A 15,786-nucleotide genomic window follows, 5' to 3' on the forward strand; every position below is an offset into this window, starting at 1 on the left:
TTACCTCTCTGACATGCATGAAATGCCATCTGTTTCAATTTTTTTAATCGGATCAAAGGTTTTAGTAAACGGGAAACAGATCAGTATCGGTCTCACCCAATACGATCCAATACCGATCCTGATTAACCTGAGTAGGGTCAGATTGGACGGAATTGCCCATGTTTTTTAATTAAAAAAAAATGGTTTTTATTATCTTTCTACCCTTGGATCATATCAATGGAGTAGCAATGTAGCATGGATCGGCCAAGAATCAGGATCAGTATCCAAACGATTTTGCTACTAATGAGTAGGATAGAATTTTGCTCATACGGTAGTAAGTCATCCAGAGCAATATTTCTCTCTTTTTTCATTTTTTCAGTAAACAAGACTATTGTTTAAGGATAGTTAATTATCCATGTAAGGATGGAAGGTAATGTTCTCAAAAATCACAAGATAAATCTAAGTTATCTATTTTTTACATTTTTGTAACCTAAATTAAACATTTGTTGCCATTCAAAGTTGGGAACTGAAAGTGCATACTACAGGGTAATATCTAGAGTATTAGTACACATGTATGGACATACACGATATGTGTGTTAATTCAAAAGGGGATTTTTTATGAAATTAAACTCTAAAATTTGACACATGGCTAATCTAAACCATATCACCTATATCAAACGGTTGAAATGGACATTATCTATCCACGTGCTAGAATAGATGTTTTTGTAACATTTGATTAAAAAAATAGACACTTTATGATAATAATAATTCGTCATCCTTTAAACTAGTTATCAAAGAATCGGTGAATCACCCCAAAAAAATAATGGAAACTACTAGTCCCACAAAAGATCCCGCAACTGGAAAGCAAAAGCAACAAGACAATGACTGATATACTTAATGAAAAAATAACCCTTTATAAATATATATATATATATATATACACTCTAGTATTCTCTTCAAACACGCAAAAAAAGAGTACCTTCAAACCTTCTAATGGTAATGAGCATAGACCTTGCATGTTTTAACATAGAGTGATAAAGATGGTTTATTTGCACAAATTAATTCTAGCATTCTTTCAATTTCTCTTTCCTTTAATATTGAAGAGCTGATCAGGTTCATTTTTATTGCAGAAAGTTCTCCAGTTTATATAGCACTTTTTGAATTTATCCTTTCTACTATGGAAGAGCTTAAAAAATGTTCGTTCTTCTTGTATTTGTCATCTTTGTCCACAGTCAACACCAACCAAACAATGTCCAATATAATAATTTCAATTCGTTCACTTAATTATAAGTAAAACTTTTTGTGTTTGATATATATTCTAGGTCGATTTCACATTATCTCGCAATGTGTCCTCTCCAAGTCTCTTTCTCTCTCCATGCATGCTATTTTTCTTTTTTGTTTAATTAATTACTATCATTAGAGAATAGATCTTAATTTTCAGTTAACATAGAAATAAATATCCAATTATCTATAGTCTTTTTCTTTATTTTTTTTTTTTTTTTGGTTAGAAGGGTGGGGGGGGGGGGGTTTAAACTATATATAGTCTGGTTTGAATGGATTAATTTGGATTCTTTTGTATGTGGTAGTAAATGGTGCAATATTACTTCATGCTGATGTTGTAGTGATGTAATTAGTACATGCGAGAAAGAACGCTACCGTGCGCTTTGACATAGGCACTTGGAAATGATCGTCTTACCCTTATGTAAAGGCGCACGACCTGGTAGCGTTCTGTTCCCATTAGTAAATAGTTAAATAATACTGCATGTAGAGTTTTAATTTCAATATAATGATGCTAAATCCATATATATCCAGCTCTTCCATATAATTTGTTTTCACATGACTTGTCAATGTAAAATAATTTTTTATGAATCTTCAACCAAACAAGGTCATCATCATCACCACCTACAAATCTAACGAAACTATACTAATAATCCCCCATTATTGACTCTTCTTATAATTACTGAAATCTTCAAAGAATGGGTTCACATGTATAGGTTGCTGATTGATATTGAAGAGTGTATTCTGGTTATTTCCACCATTGTTTCCAGTCGTTTGGAACTCGGCGATTGAACCCAGCTGTGAATTCTCACTTAACAGCTGAGAGAGAGAGAAATAGTCCACATCCATTAAATGAGTAATCGAAAACGTCCTTGGAAGTACTACAGATGCTGTTTCTTCTCCATTAGCAACGGATGAGTTGATTTGTGTTGTGTTATTGATTATTTGATCATCTTCTTCTTTCTCCACAACTGATGAACTGCTCAAATGCCTCTTCTTATAGATTCTGCAGAGAACCCAGTCATCCAACTGTGTCCATAAACAGAGAGATATTCATCAGATCAACAAAAATGGATAAAAAGCTGGTTGAGGCAAACCAACAAACACAATATGATCAATATTTATTACCCTCATGGACCCAACCAGTTTGTTAGCTGGTCTCCTGTTTGAATCACCCAACCTGTACTCATGCATAATCCAATCAGTCTTCACACCTTTAGGTGGGCGACCTATGTAGAAAACCAGAGCTTTCTTCACACCAACATACTGAGATCCACTGTGAATGGCCTTATCAGTGCCTGTAGCCTTCCAATAACCAGAACCTGTAGCCCGATTGGGGCGAATCCCATTCGGATACTTACGGTCTCTTGGGCTAAAGAAATACCATTCTTTCTCCCCAAAATCTGCCTTCTCTGTACAAACACAACAAAACAATAATAAATTAGGAAGTGATTAAGCATGGCATATAATTAACTTGAATTGATTGATAAAACTCAGAAACTAAACTAACCAGGTAACTCCCATGGATCAAATTTATAAATCTCGATTTCTGGTATAATATCTGATACAGGACATGGCCTTGACATTGTTTGATTTCTCAGGTAATACATGATGAGTTCCTCATCAGTTGGATGAAACCTAAACCCAGGTGGAAGATCTGACTTATTCTTCCCAGCTTTATCCATTTGACATGAAACAACCAAAAAAAATATATATATATCAGAAATTAAGGGCTTATAGCTAGAACTATAGAACTTCTTGGCTTAGAAGGGAAGGAGCTAGAGGTGTTTGAAATATTGGAAAGGAGAGGAGAAGCCTTTTTATCTTTGTATTTTTTTGTCGTTTAGTTCTGGGTGGTTCTAAACGTATATCTACAAGTAATTCATAGAAGAAGGTTTGAATGGTTCAAGGTTAGGTTGCTTTCAAAACAGCTTTGGCAAAGTACATTTGAGGTGAGACGTGTTCTTGCCTGAAAGGAAGAGAAAGGATAAGAACAAGAAATTGGACCGGGTTTGTGTGGTTCTTATCTTGACACCTCAAGTCTCTGGGTCCTCATTGGTGGAGATCAGCTCTTTTGATTTGGACATCTAGATTTTTTATTTTAATATCTTTGGTAGTGGGGCTCGTGGGTTTTAGAATCTTAGATCAGGACTAGGTTGACACGTGGCCAACACGGAATCATGCCAATGATGATGCTGATGAGGTTAGCTATAATCAATCAGTGATATCGAATATACGACAGAATATATAAAAACATTCCGGTTAGAGTTACTTTGCTTGTTAGCTTAGTCCTTCGTTCTCGGCCAATGGTGTGATGTTTTTTGGTCTTTATTGATCCGGGTCTTCGGATCTGGATCTTGGTTTCAATCTGTGATTGAAGTGTGAAGCGATGGAAAAATGTGGAAGAACGAACAATTGAGATCGAAGGATGAGCCGGGTTAAGAGTCGGATCAGAATCAACTTATTTATATCGGAATCTACTGATCTTGATTCGGATTAAGGTCGATTCCAGCAACCTATTTTTGAATTGGCTACGAATACTTTTTGATATTCTAAACAACTTTTTACCCTCTTCCTTTGAATCAGTTAAAGTAACAAAAAACAAATATTTATTAAGGGTAAATTATGCGAATCTCCCCTGAGTTTTGCCTTAAATACACGTTTTTTCTTTATATTTTAAAAATACATTGTCTAACCCAATTGACTAACACGGTTAACAGAAGGGCAAAAAACAAAATTTATCAATTTAACCTCACTAAATATCGGTACAAAAATCAAATGATAAAATTACCCATTACTCAATTCAACTAACTGCAACTTCATCGTGTCCAAACCCGATCGAACTTCACTGAAATAAAGTGTAAAAATCAAACCAAACAATTTCTAAAATAGAAATCATCCCATGAAATTGAAATATAAATCATACCAAATTAGGCTTTATTGTAAATCTTAACCTTTGGTCTGGGAGGGAGGGACCCATCTATTAAGTCTTTAACTCATATCTAATGGCTTACCAAAAAAAAAAAAACTCATATCTAATGGGGTTTAGCCGTTTAGGGGGAGTAGTTTGTGTAATCTTAACCTTTGGTCCGGGAGGGAAGGACCCATTTATTATTATTATTATTTTTTCTATCGAGGGACCCATCTATTATTGATTAATTAATTTCATAATGGTGGATGGATGATAATATGAGTGAGACATACACCAATGCGGGTTGTGTGAATGGTCAAAACTCGGTTAAAGAAGGTGATGTTGACCAATAAAATGTTTGACTTGGCCTGTTCCAGTTCACATATGCCCACATTAATGGTGATTTAATTCATATCCCATCCATAAATATAAACGCCATCAATTATATAGACTCATCAAATAAGAGTAAGTCACATGCTAAATCTGGGTTTCTATCTTTTAAACTATGGTCTATCAAACATGGGATTTTTCTTTGGATTGTTGATTTAACTTGGGCTGGGTCAGCAAACTCATCCCAACATTTGGTCAATTTGGATTCTCTATGGCGTGCTGTCTGTCTTGCGCCATGCTGTGTAGACACAGGGCCACATGCAATGACCGCCTTACCCCTGCCCGAGCGCTTTGCCCAAGTGAGGATAAGGTGGTCATTGCGTGCGGCCCTGTGACTGGACAACATGGTGCAGGACGGGCAGCGTACCATAGAGGATCTGGATCCACATTTGGCTCAAAAAGACTTGAATCTTAACGAACCCAACAAAAGCCCAGTCCCATAATGTGGCCCATATATGAGTTTGGGCTGTTTTGGATGAGGATTGGGTTGGACTTGGCCCAGTCCAAGGGCCAACAATACTCGCATATTGTATGGGTTCCATCTATTCCACCAACCAATGGGGGTGTTGCACAACAGAGGGTCACACGTCAAGTAGGAGAGAGAGAGTATGAGAGGGACTCCTACACTGTCGATGTGGGGATCACTTTTCTATTTGGTAATTATAATTTCAGATTAATATTTCTATTACTTTTTAATTCAAAGGCATTTGATTACAAAGCAAAGCATCTATTTGTAACTTAGAAGAATACAAACAGAATTTGTAACCTTACTTTTTTTTGTTTGATGAAGAAATTTGTAACCTTACTTTGTCTGCCCTAATATAATGTGTTTTCACTTGGATTAAGGGGCACATGACATGTGGCAATTTCATATTATCACTTTCGATTTATAATTTATTTATTTTTTCTCTTTTTTCTTTTCTTTCTGTTAGCCGGTTCCATCATAAGCACGTTCTTCTTGCCTCACTTCAACACTGAATTGGATTATGCATGGCCACGTTTGGTATGCATTATTGGAATGCATTTTAAATCGATTTTGCATTCTCGAACGCTAAAAACATTCCAATAATGCATACCAAACACAACGTCTCTCTTTCTCTCTCCATAAAGTATAGCTGATTGTTTAATTCAATTAATTATTTGCAAAATAGTTCGACGAATCTAAATTTTACGAATTATTTAATCAAATGGAATCAGATTGAAAGAGGCGGAAAAAAATCATGATATACAGACTTACTGAATTATTCACAAGTAATTCAGCGAATTCGAATTGCTTGGTCATTATAAAAAAAAAAATAAAAAAAACAAACAAACTAGAAAACCTTCTTTTTTGGGGGGGTAAACAAAATATATATATATATATTCGAATTTGGGAATTATTCAGCGAAATAAACAATCATGCTTATGATTGCCAAAAAAGATAAAAATTAATTATCTGCTATGGAATTATTGGGTAGAAGTCTTTTGTATTTTTGTAGAAATTCTTGGTTATAACTTAGAAGTTGGTACCACAAAATGGTCGAGTAAATGTTTTTTTTTGGGGGGGGGGTAGTTTATTGTTTAAAATCATAGAATCATTACAAATAAAAAATTTGGCACATGTGACTCAATAAAAATATTTATTATCAATTCAAAAGGCCTCAACTTAAATTTTAGGTAAAAAATGTCCTAATTTTTAATCACAAATATATAGTCAAGAAGTACATGTCATCCCAAAGTTTAACTAGAGATTCTTACAGGGAGATCCTAGTGATTATGATTTTTAATATTTGTTATGTTTTTTGATTAATGAAAGAAATGTTATCTCAATTTATATATATTGCACATATGATAATTGATTGATAATGTTAAACATGTACTACAAATATTAAAAATAAAATTCGACCTTTTTATCCCTTTTTTTTTTTAATTTAAAGAATAACTTTTTAATCAGAATTTTACTTCGCTTCTTTGAACAAATTCTTAAATTAACAAAGCTAATTATTCTGATTAATTCTTTGTTCAAATAATTCCCAAATCTGAATTTGCTAACTATGGTAGAACACAACCTTATTTAGTAAAATCATGTATTTAACACATATTATTGCTGTATCCGAACGTTTGAATGAGTATTTCTACAGATGAAAGCAGTTATACGGTAAAATTCGTGGATTTTACTGGTCACCACATTAATTGCGTATAACTACCTATAAGACGGTTATATATTTTAAGTTTCCCTCTACCCATTTAGGACGGTTCAACCACCATCTTACGGTTCACAAATCCCTCCTAAGTTTTCGTATGTTCCAAAATACCCTCCCGATACCCTTTCCCGCGCTCTCCCAAAACAAAAACAACAAAAACTTGAAAAACCCTCGCCCTTTCCCTTTCGCGATCGAAAACTGAAACTCAACCCAAAACAACCCTAGCGGCTGCCCCTGCCCGCTTCATCTTCTCCGTCTCCATCCTCGTTGTGATACGATCACGGTCAATAACCCCTGCACCATCCTCTTCCATCCTCTTTGTCCCCGTTCCCAATCAACTACAACGGCGGGAAAATAGTAGAGTTCCAATCTTCTCCGTCTCAGTTCGAATCACAGGGTTTCTGTTCTTCTTCGTCTCCAATCCGCCGTCAATTGCAGCGGTGATTAAGCCCATGCTCCCTTCTTCTTCTCCGTGATTGCACCTTCGAGAGCCCAGAAGCGAGTCTTTCTCTACTTCGTCTCCATCTGTAAGTATTTTCTCAAATCATTCTATGGTAGTCAAACTCTGAGAAGGTTTAACATTTGTTGAAGAACTAACCAAAACTAATAACTTCAGAGTGCTAACTGGGTTACAGAAACTTCTAGTTGTGATGCCGTGATCTCATTATTTTCATACACGATGCCTAGTTGCCTACCCTCTTTACATTTTCATTGCTTATCTCTTTAATTCCTAAATCGTTTGATACGTTTCACTTATTTAGAGAGGATTGGTTTTCCTTCAAGTTCATTCTTCTCCGGCTTCATCTGTTAGTCGTTTCTCAACAAATACCATCCCACCTTACCACCACTGACTTCACACAGACTTACAATTACAACACACACACACACACACACGAGAGCTAACACAAGATTGAGAGAGAGTGGGGAGCAGTGATGAGGACTTCTCTTTTGCCAAAACCATCTATCTACAGCTATAGCTTCTACTAACCAACTCTGTCTGCAATTTGCCTAGCAGTTTGGTGGGACGAAGTGAGCAAGAGAGAGAGAGAGAGATGGCTGATTACAGTAATCTCTCTTCGTGTTGGACTTGTGTGTCCTCTTCTTTGAAGTTCATGCTGATTGTTGTAACTTTGATTCTAGTATCTGGATTTCTTTTAATGTTGGGTCCAAAGACCTCTCGGGATTCATTATCTTACAATCCTTGGGTTTGGAGAGCTGATTCTTCTTATTCTTTCTCTTCTCCTCCTGCTAAGGTGACTGATTCAGATCTTGAAGTTGAAGAAGAAACCGAGAGGCACCTGGATTTTCATCCAAGGGTGGTTGATGCTCATTTTACAGAATTACAAGAATCTCTCTCTTCTTATTCTCCGAAGTCCTACCTTCAATCTTCTCCTTCCCCTCCCCTTGCCTCACAAATTATGCTATCCTTGGCACCTGCCCCACAACCAGCAAGACCTCTCTTTCCCTCTCTCCCTCTCTTGCATATTTGTCTGAAAAACATTATTGTTTCTTCAATTACACGAACCTTGTAACCTCATTTTGTTTCTCTGTTTTGGGGAATAATGTAACTTATTGTGCAATTTATTATTGTATTCTTTTAAATTTTGCAGATGGGTAGGATTACTGTGTTTCTTGTTGGCTAAAAGACTAAAAGATTAAATTTTGCAGTTCTGAACATTCTTTGGCTGTGAGATTTCTTTTTGATAAAATCATTGTCTATATGCTATTCTTTTGTTTATTAGGTGGTGAATGTCTGTTACATAGTGAATATATGCCCGTGTTTTTGCTTATAGAGCGGCCGTGTTAAACACACACGTTTTATTATGCCAGATTTTTGAAAAGTAATATTTGCCGTCTGATCCTTTAAATTGTTGTACGTATCCGTACCCGTTTGATTGCCGTTCCCGAATTAACTAAGGGCACAGGTACATGTCGCGCTGCGGCACTGGTTAGCGTTCCTTTTCCCTTTAATGAATTAGGGTTTCCTAATTCATAACATTCCCAGGTATTGCTTCAACAGTACCATTCTCTCTGCGACTTCACTTGCTTGCTTGCCTCAGCTTCCATGGCGGGTTCCCGACCTCAGATAAATAAGGCTCACAAGAGCCGCTTCTCTTCGAAAGCGTCTCGCCAAGTCCACAAAACTTCTCTTAGTAATACTTTTTAATTGAAGTTCTTTCTTTCTACCAGGGATTGATTATTGTAGGAGTTGTTCTTTTTCCTTCTCTATAACATACGTTATGTTAATATATTTTCTCTCTTATTGTGATGATTTAGATAAGAGCAGGATTTCAAAATCGGAACACAATGTTACAAAGGGAGCTCGTGCTGCTCGGATTCAGCGGAACAAAATGGTTTGAATGACTTAGCGATAGCTCCTCCACCCCCTTTGATAATATTGCCCGATCTGTTTCCCCTCCCTCTCTGTCTGTCTGTTTGTCCGTCTGTCCGTCTCTCCTTGTGACCGACTTATTCTGTTAAAAGCGAAAGTCCATGATAGTTGTTTGCTTTTACTTGGAAATCCTACGTTCCTTACTGGGTAAAATAGTATACAAGGCCTGAACTGTAATGGATGTTTTCTATGGTTGGCTTTTTATCTTACTCTGTAACATATTTTAGCTGACTGTGTGGAATTGCATATTTTTCTTATCAAAACATCAGTGTGTTTCCATTTTCATATTGTTTTCGTGTTTAAAGGGTTGTGAGAATTTTGAACTTTCACTTTTCTCTAAAAAATTTATGGAAGCAAGGCATCTGTTATTACCTGTTAACTCATTACATATATATTTTGGGAAAAAGAACGCGGGTCACGGGAAGTGGTTCCTGTGCCAAGACACAGGACTACGCGGAATTACCGCTCAGACCCCAGCGATCTCTTTCCCATAGATATATTTTTTATTATTTTTTAGTTCCTTAAAAGGATGCTTGATGCTTTTCTATATATAGAGAAAAAATGGAAGGAAGAAGAAAGGGGATTGGATGGGAGCTGTTATATAATTGGCTGTAAGTCTTGCCTTATAACTGTTCATATTTGTTTGTAGGTATGGGACCAGAAATGGGCTGCCCTTTTGAAAGAGAAAAGGGCTTCAAGTGCTTCCACAAGCCCTCCTCGTGTTATTGTGAGTGTTCAATGTTTTACTTGAAGACATTACTTTGTATCTGATTTGTTTGTGTAGACTGGGTTGAACGTTTGACCTCATTGTCAAAGGTCAACTAAACTTTGGCTTTGAGCTCATCATTTACATCAAATGATGACAAACTCTCTTTCTCTCTCTCCCTCTCCCCATGGTTCTCACACGCATGCATTCCTTCCTCCTGTGCTAAAGTCAGATAGCTTACTTGCTTTAAGGTATTAAAAACTTAATGCAAGAAAATAACTTGGATGGTGCTAGAAAATAGGGTTACTTGGTAGTTTTTGGTAGGTTCACTTGTGGATATACATTCTAACACCAACATGGCAACATACTATTATTGCTGTTGCTGTGCTGCACACATGAATCTCTTTCTATAGTATGTAATTATTAATTTCAACGTATCCCTTTCCAGACATTTAATATGTAAAGCCAACACAAATGACTGTGTTACAGATACACATAAAAAATCGATTCCTTTCGTAACAGTTATAGAATTCTTTTATATGAAGAAAAAATAATTTTAGAGCACCCTTAAACTAAATGAAATATGTAAAGGCAATTGATAGAACTTAGTTACCCTTACATATGCAAATAATTTCATCCTTCCCACAAAAATTAGTGACTTTTTACATCGATATATGATATCAGATCAATTTTACAAATAAGAAATGCTGTTTGCCTGTGATTCCTAAAATTCTTTTTTGGGCTTTGCTTAGTGCTCCACCTTGTCTCTGTGATGTATCCTGACACCTCTGCACCTGCCATGTAATAGGGTTGAGATCACCAAGTCATGCCAAAATCATATTTAAATTTGTTAACAACTAATTTTATCAATAAACAGAACCAAAGAAAGACCAAATATTGTTCTTTATGTGTGGAAAGAAATAAAGATGTCTATTGTTCTTGGTCTAGAGTCTAGACATCCTATTCAATTGATTTTTGAACTTGGAAGTGGTATTGAGTAAACAAGCTTTTGTGCAAGGGCGGTCCTGATAGAGAATCTTTCTATATATACGGTATTTAAAAACCAATGCCCCATGAAATCATTCTCCCTTTATCTTGTTGTCCTGTTTATGGACATGCTGTACAATTGTACAATGGCACTTCCAGAAGGCTTCCCTGCGTTAACATGTTATGTTATTGACCTAGTTGAATATATTTCTATATTTATTAAATGCAGGAGATTTCATATTTTACCTTTTGGTTTTCAACAGGTTCTATTTGGCCTTTCTGCTTCTGTAAACCTAGATGCACTTTCAAAAGATCTTTTGGCATTATTATCTCCAGAGGGTACAAAAGCCACATCTGCCACAATTGCTTCTCCCGATTACAAACTTAGAGCAACGGTAGGTTATTTCTGTTAATCTATTCTGCTTCCTATTGATTGGTTTGCATTCTTTATTTTTACGTAATTATCATCTGCTATTGTCAATTTAAAAAAAAATAAAATTAGTAATGATAAATTTTATCGAAAAGAAACAGAAAGAGGAAGACACTACTGAACACACCCATCAAAGGAAAACAAATGCCACATTTTAAACTGGAAACTAAGGCCTGTTATGTAGTTCACTGTTCTTAAAGGGTCTGGTTGGGGGTATACTCACTGTTAATTTGTTGGCTTCTCTAGGGATCCAAGTTAAAGCAATTTTTGAGTTCAAAACTAAAGCTTTAGCTTCTCCTGGAACATAAATTAACTTTCATCCTAAAGTTTTGATGGGCTTAACTGGTAGCATTGTTTTTGTCTGCTTTGGTAGCAACACTATCAAAGCGGAAAGATAAAGAAAACCTAAGCCTAAAGTCAGGTTACTGCTTCAGTTTTAGTAGAGGTGTCTTCCCTAATTGTCCTTGGGATGCAAGAGCTGCTAGGTGTTCTTTTATGGTGCAATGCATGGTCAGTCTGCACTGGACCAGCCAATAAAAATTAAACCATCCTGTAGCAGCATGCTTTGTTCGTCTGAAGTTGGTGGAAGCCTGGGAGGGAGAGTGAAGAAAAAAAAAAAAAAACTCGGTGACATGGGACTAGTGAAGTTGTACAATTGTAGGCCATAAATTCTAGGATTAGGAAATTTAGGGGTCATTTAAAATTTTATAGGGTTGTTTGGGTTTGAAATTTTTTGCTTAATGATGCAGGCAGTTTTTGTTTTTAATTTTTATTTTTGGGCAGGGAAGGGGATTGGATTGGTGATGATGTGGATGTGTTTGGGAATCAGATCAATTTGACAGTGAAATCTTAAGATATTTGGAATAGGCTAATATGGATCTGCCAACCATGACGGTTTCATGAGCACATCATACATAAAAATAGCATTCAATTTTAAACCAGAAAGCAACGTAATAAATGAAATGCATTTATTGTTGATATTGAAGAAGTTTGTCTATTGGGCAGATATAAAAGAGTTCACACAGTAGAGCTCTTGTAATGTAAAAATATTTGAACAAGTTACATTCAAAGAAAGGGGTTCTTAGGATCCTATGAACTTGTTATTTGTGTCTTGAATTCTTGTACCCGTTTTGAAGATTGACCCGCTCCAACATTTTTGGTTGCGACCCTTGTGGGATTTTTTTTTTTGAGGTATGTGATGGTAACGGAGGGCTTGGGCCAATGGATTGACCCGCTTGGAGGAGTATTTATATGTTTTACCCGTCTTGTTGTGTAAGCAAGTGAAACAAGTGAGATTTCTTTTGGGGATTTTTGAGCTAGGGTTTCTTCCATTTACATAGTGAATCATCTTCAGCTTCGCCCATGGACGTAGCACATCATATTGGTGTGTGAACCATGTTAAATCTCTGTGTCATCTTTGCTCTGTTTTGTTTTCTATTTGTGTTACTTTGGTGTTTGTTTTAACAGAACTAGAACACAAATAATTCTGTTATACAAACCTTCCTGATGTTTTCTAATAACAGAAAGTAATAGGAAATGAAAACAGATAACAACAAATGAATGAATTTGTGAAGTTGCAACATGGAATTACAAACTCCAAATATGGTAGTGCAGCATATTATCAATTTATATAGTAGTGCAGCAATGTACTAAAAATGAACATGAACATGGTTGGAGTTTAAAAGGGTATGAATGTAACAGGTGTTCTTGAAAACTATGACTTTTAACTTGGCGACAGTTACTAGGTTCCCTTTTTGTATACTAACTTTCCATGTAATGTGGCAGAGTTCTGTACGTTTTTCTTACCTCTCATGCTCAGCCGTGGTTCGTCGTCGCCGTCTCCGGAGATGCATTGCGAGCGCAAGCGCGTGTGTTTGTATATATATATCTCCCTAATACTTATAGAACTATCTAAACTAATATGTGACTGAAATTAATTTAAAATAGGCAAAAATATGTACAAATATCATACTGTATACTCCATGGATCTCAGAACCATGTTTTTGGTCCGTTAGTTGAACACTTTTTCATTGTTGATTTTGACTGCCTCACCTGTATCAATGTAATGTCTATTAATTGATTATACGTTAGTTGAGGCTTGCCTACTTGTTCCAGAAAAAAGTGGTTTGTTTAGTTGTTAGGTAGGTGCTCTGTTTGGTACTCAAACAAATGGCTGACTCTAACTTGAGACTTGACCAGTCAGTCATTAGTGTAGTGTAGTGTGGCAGTTGGAAACCTGGGAAATATGGTCAAGTTTAGAGTTCCTAGATAACAGCTCCTATCTTTTCACTGAGAATAAATTAGTGTATTTACATTGCATTTCATTATTGCTTTAACCAAAACACCAAAAAAGTTAGCAGGACTCCCTGCCTGTTGGGGCTTATTTCTGCATATTGTTTAACCATTAGATGATTGAAGCTTGTTTCATGCAATTGGTTAATGTTATATTAAATGTACAGTATGAATGTAGCATGTCATCTATGTTTGATGAAGAACTTGTAATTATATTTAATCCCACTTACGTTTGTATAGTTGAACATATTCTTAAATTATAGAAATTTCTTTTGCAAGGTCCTGAAAGCACCTCATGGAGACCTGTTAACATGTCTGGAAATGGCTAAGGTATTTATTCATTCAGTGAAGCAGGGCATTGATTTTCTCTCCCAGCTCTAATGGTTGGTTCAGAGTGGTTTTGGCTCATCTAATGTGACTTCAAAATTGTAGGTTGCAGACCTGATTGCTTTTGTAACATCGTCTATCTCTTTATATGAAGAAGATATGTCAGTTTTTCATGTTGATTTTTTTGGAAGCCAATGCCTTTCTGTCTTTAGAGTTATTGGTTTACCAAGTACAGCTTTGTTGATCCGTGTGAGTATTCAGTTGCCCGTTATTTGCATAGTTAGGCCAGCTCTAATTGGTTCTCCTGTCTGAGAATTTCATCATGACTGTGAAGGTTAAAGGCTTTCTGTTATGCATCTAGGATCTACCTTTGGAGCCTAAGAGGAAACAAGAGTTGAAGAAGCTGTGCTTGTCTAGCCTTGCATGTGAATTTCCTGGGGATTGTAAGTTTTACCCGGCAGATACAAAGGATGAGTTGCACAAGGTAATTTGATAGACTCATAGACATATGGCATGTTAATGACTTAGTTGTTTATTATCATTGCAATTGGAAAAGCTCTGTTTCACTTCTTTTATTATTAATTTCTATTTCTTCAGAGATGTCTGATATTCTAATTTGACGTGTTTTGCTTGTTTGACATTTTCCATTTTGTACATCCTAGTCAGTGTTAAATGTTATTCTTTCCTACCCTTGTTGCAGTTTCTATGGCTTTTCAAAGAGCATCGGCTCACTGTTCCTCACTGGCGAAACCAACGTCCATTCCTTATGGCTCAAGAGGTATCTTTTATGCTATAATGGGTTTCTCAGTGAGTGTAGTTGCCAAGGTGTCTAGGGGACCCAACCCAAGCCGTTGGAGGGCCGCCTAAGCGCTTAGGTGACAAGGCGCCCTTTGCAATTTTTTTCTTCATGTGTCTGTAATATCTAGTATAGCAATAATATAATTATGCTTGCAGCATTACAGCATCAACAATACAGATTGAATCTGTGGGTTAATTTGCCACTATATCTAGCAGCATCGTTAGAGCATTACAACACAACATTTTGTTTGAAATGACAATTATTTACAGGAAGGAAAGAAAGGTGAGTTAACAAGAGAAGAAAAAGAGAAGTGAACTAGTGAAGTGAGATTTCTTTATTTATTTTTTTGGGTACTAAACCATCCCATGCTTCTCACCTATACACAAACTTATATGCAAGCCAATAAAAATGTTATAAACAGCATTATTTCGAGGGAAAAAGACACAAGTTTTAAAAAAATCAACCGCTCAGGGACCAAGACGCTCTCGCCTTGTTAAGTTAGAATAAGACAGGCAACCGCCCAGCCATAGGAAACCCCCCTGGATGTCTAGGTGCCACCTTGACAACTATGTTAGTGAGCTGATATAGTTTAGTTTTCACCACTTTTTTCTTTGTTAAAAGAACAATGTCTTATTGAATAATACTTTTGGGAAAACACATGTTCATATCTTGTCTTATAATATGGATAGTGTCGAAGAATGCATTTTGCTTTGCTTCCAATGAAAAAAGAAAGCAGCAGAATGCATATTATTTATGCTCTAGATGGCTTTGTAAACAATACTTTTTTCTATAATACTGTATAATGTGGTTGGTCTTGGTGTTGTTTGAGCAATACACTGACATTTTATTTCCAATATAAACATATTTCAGTCTTTTTCTTTGTCTTTTCTGGATCTGGATATTTTTTGTGCGATAGTCGAAGGCTGAAAGTCTGGAAACAGCCTCTCTGTGAAGCAGGGTGTAAGGCTGCGTACATTATGATCCTCCACAGACCCCGCAGTGGCGGGTGCCTTGTGCACTGGGTACGCCCTTTTTTTTTTTAGTCGAAGGCTGAGTGGAAAGTATAAATTCCACAAGTACAAAGTTATTTGGGGTTTTAAATATCTATTTGT

At 36.2% G+C, this 15,786-nt stretch overlaps 2 protein-coding genes across 2 annotated transcripts in view; one reads left to right on the plus strand and one right to left on the minus strand.

The window, feature by feature from the left end:
* Window positions 1-1,917: 1,917 nt before the first annotated feature.
* Window positions 1,918-2,956, minus strand: LOC122654854 (NAC domain-containing protein 1-like). Its single transcript, XM_043849122.1, has 3 exons — window positions 2,768-2,956; window positions 2,386-2,669; window positions 1,918-2,286 (listed from the first exon to the last, which is right to left on the minus strand). The coding sequence occupies exons 1-3, from the start codon at window positions 2,940-2,942 to the stop codon at window positions 1,918-1,920; spliced, it is 828 nt and encodes a 275-aa protein (XP_043705057.1). The 5' UTR covers window positions 2,943-2,956.
* A 5,757-nt stretch (window positions 2,957-8,713) lies between these two features.
* LOC122656774 (pre-rRNA-processing protein TSR1 homolog) overlaps window positions 8,714-15,786 on the plus strand; it is a 39,543-nt gene continuing 32,470 nt past the window's right edge. The window contains exons 1-8 of the mRNA XM_043851423.1: window positions 8,714-8,895; window positions 9,017-9,095; window positions 9,783-9,860; window positions 11,090-11,221; window positions 13,828-13,878; window positions 13,981-14,124; window positions 14,237-14,359; window positions 14,576-14,653. Coding sequence (XP_043707358.1) covers window positions 8,807-8,895; window positions 9,017-9,095; window positions 9,783-9,860; window positions 11,090-11,221; window positions 13,828-13,878; window positions 13,981-14,124; window positions 14,237-14,359; window positions 14,576-14,653 — 774 coding nt within the window. The 5' untranslated portion in view covers window positions 8,714-8,806. The remainder of the gene's footprint in view (window positions 8,896-9,016; window positions 9,096-9,782; window positions 9,861-11,089; window positions 11,222-13,827; window positions 13,879-13,980; window positions 14,125-14,236; window positions 14,360-14,575; window positions 14,654-15,786) is intronic.

This window comes from Telopea speciosissima, chromosome 3 (assembly GCF_018873765.1).
Source record: "Telopea speciosissima isolate NSW1024214 ecotype Mountain lineage chromosome 3, Tspe_v1, whole genome shotgun sequence".
Lineage (NCBI taxonomy): Eukaryota > Viridiplantae > Streptophyta > Magnoliopsida > Proteales > Proteaceae > Telopea > Telopea speciosissima.

Bases quoted from the DNA above. Each gene is read 5' to 3' on its own strand.
- LOC122654854 (XM_043849122.1), bottom strand. From the start codon at position 2,942: ATGGATAAAGCTGGGAAGAATAAGTCAGATCTTCCACCTGGGTTTAGG. The intron at 2,670-2,767 runs GTTAGTTTAGTT...GTGTTTGTACAG, and splicing joins TGATCCATGGGAGTTACCTG to AGAAGGCAGATTTTGGGGAG. The intron at 2,287-2,385 runs GTAATAAATATT...TTATGGACACAG, and splicing joins AACTGGTTGGGTCCATGAGG to TTGGATGACTGGGTTCTCTG.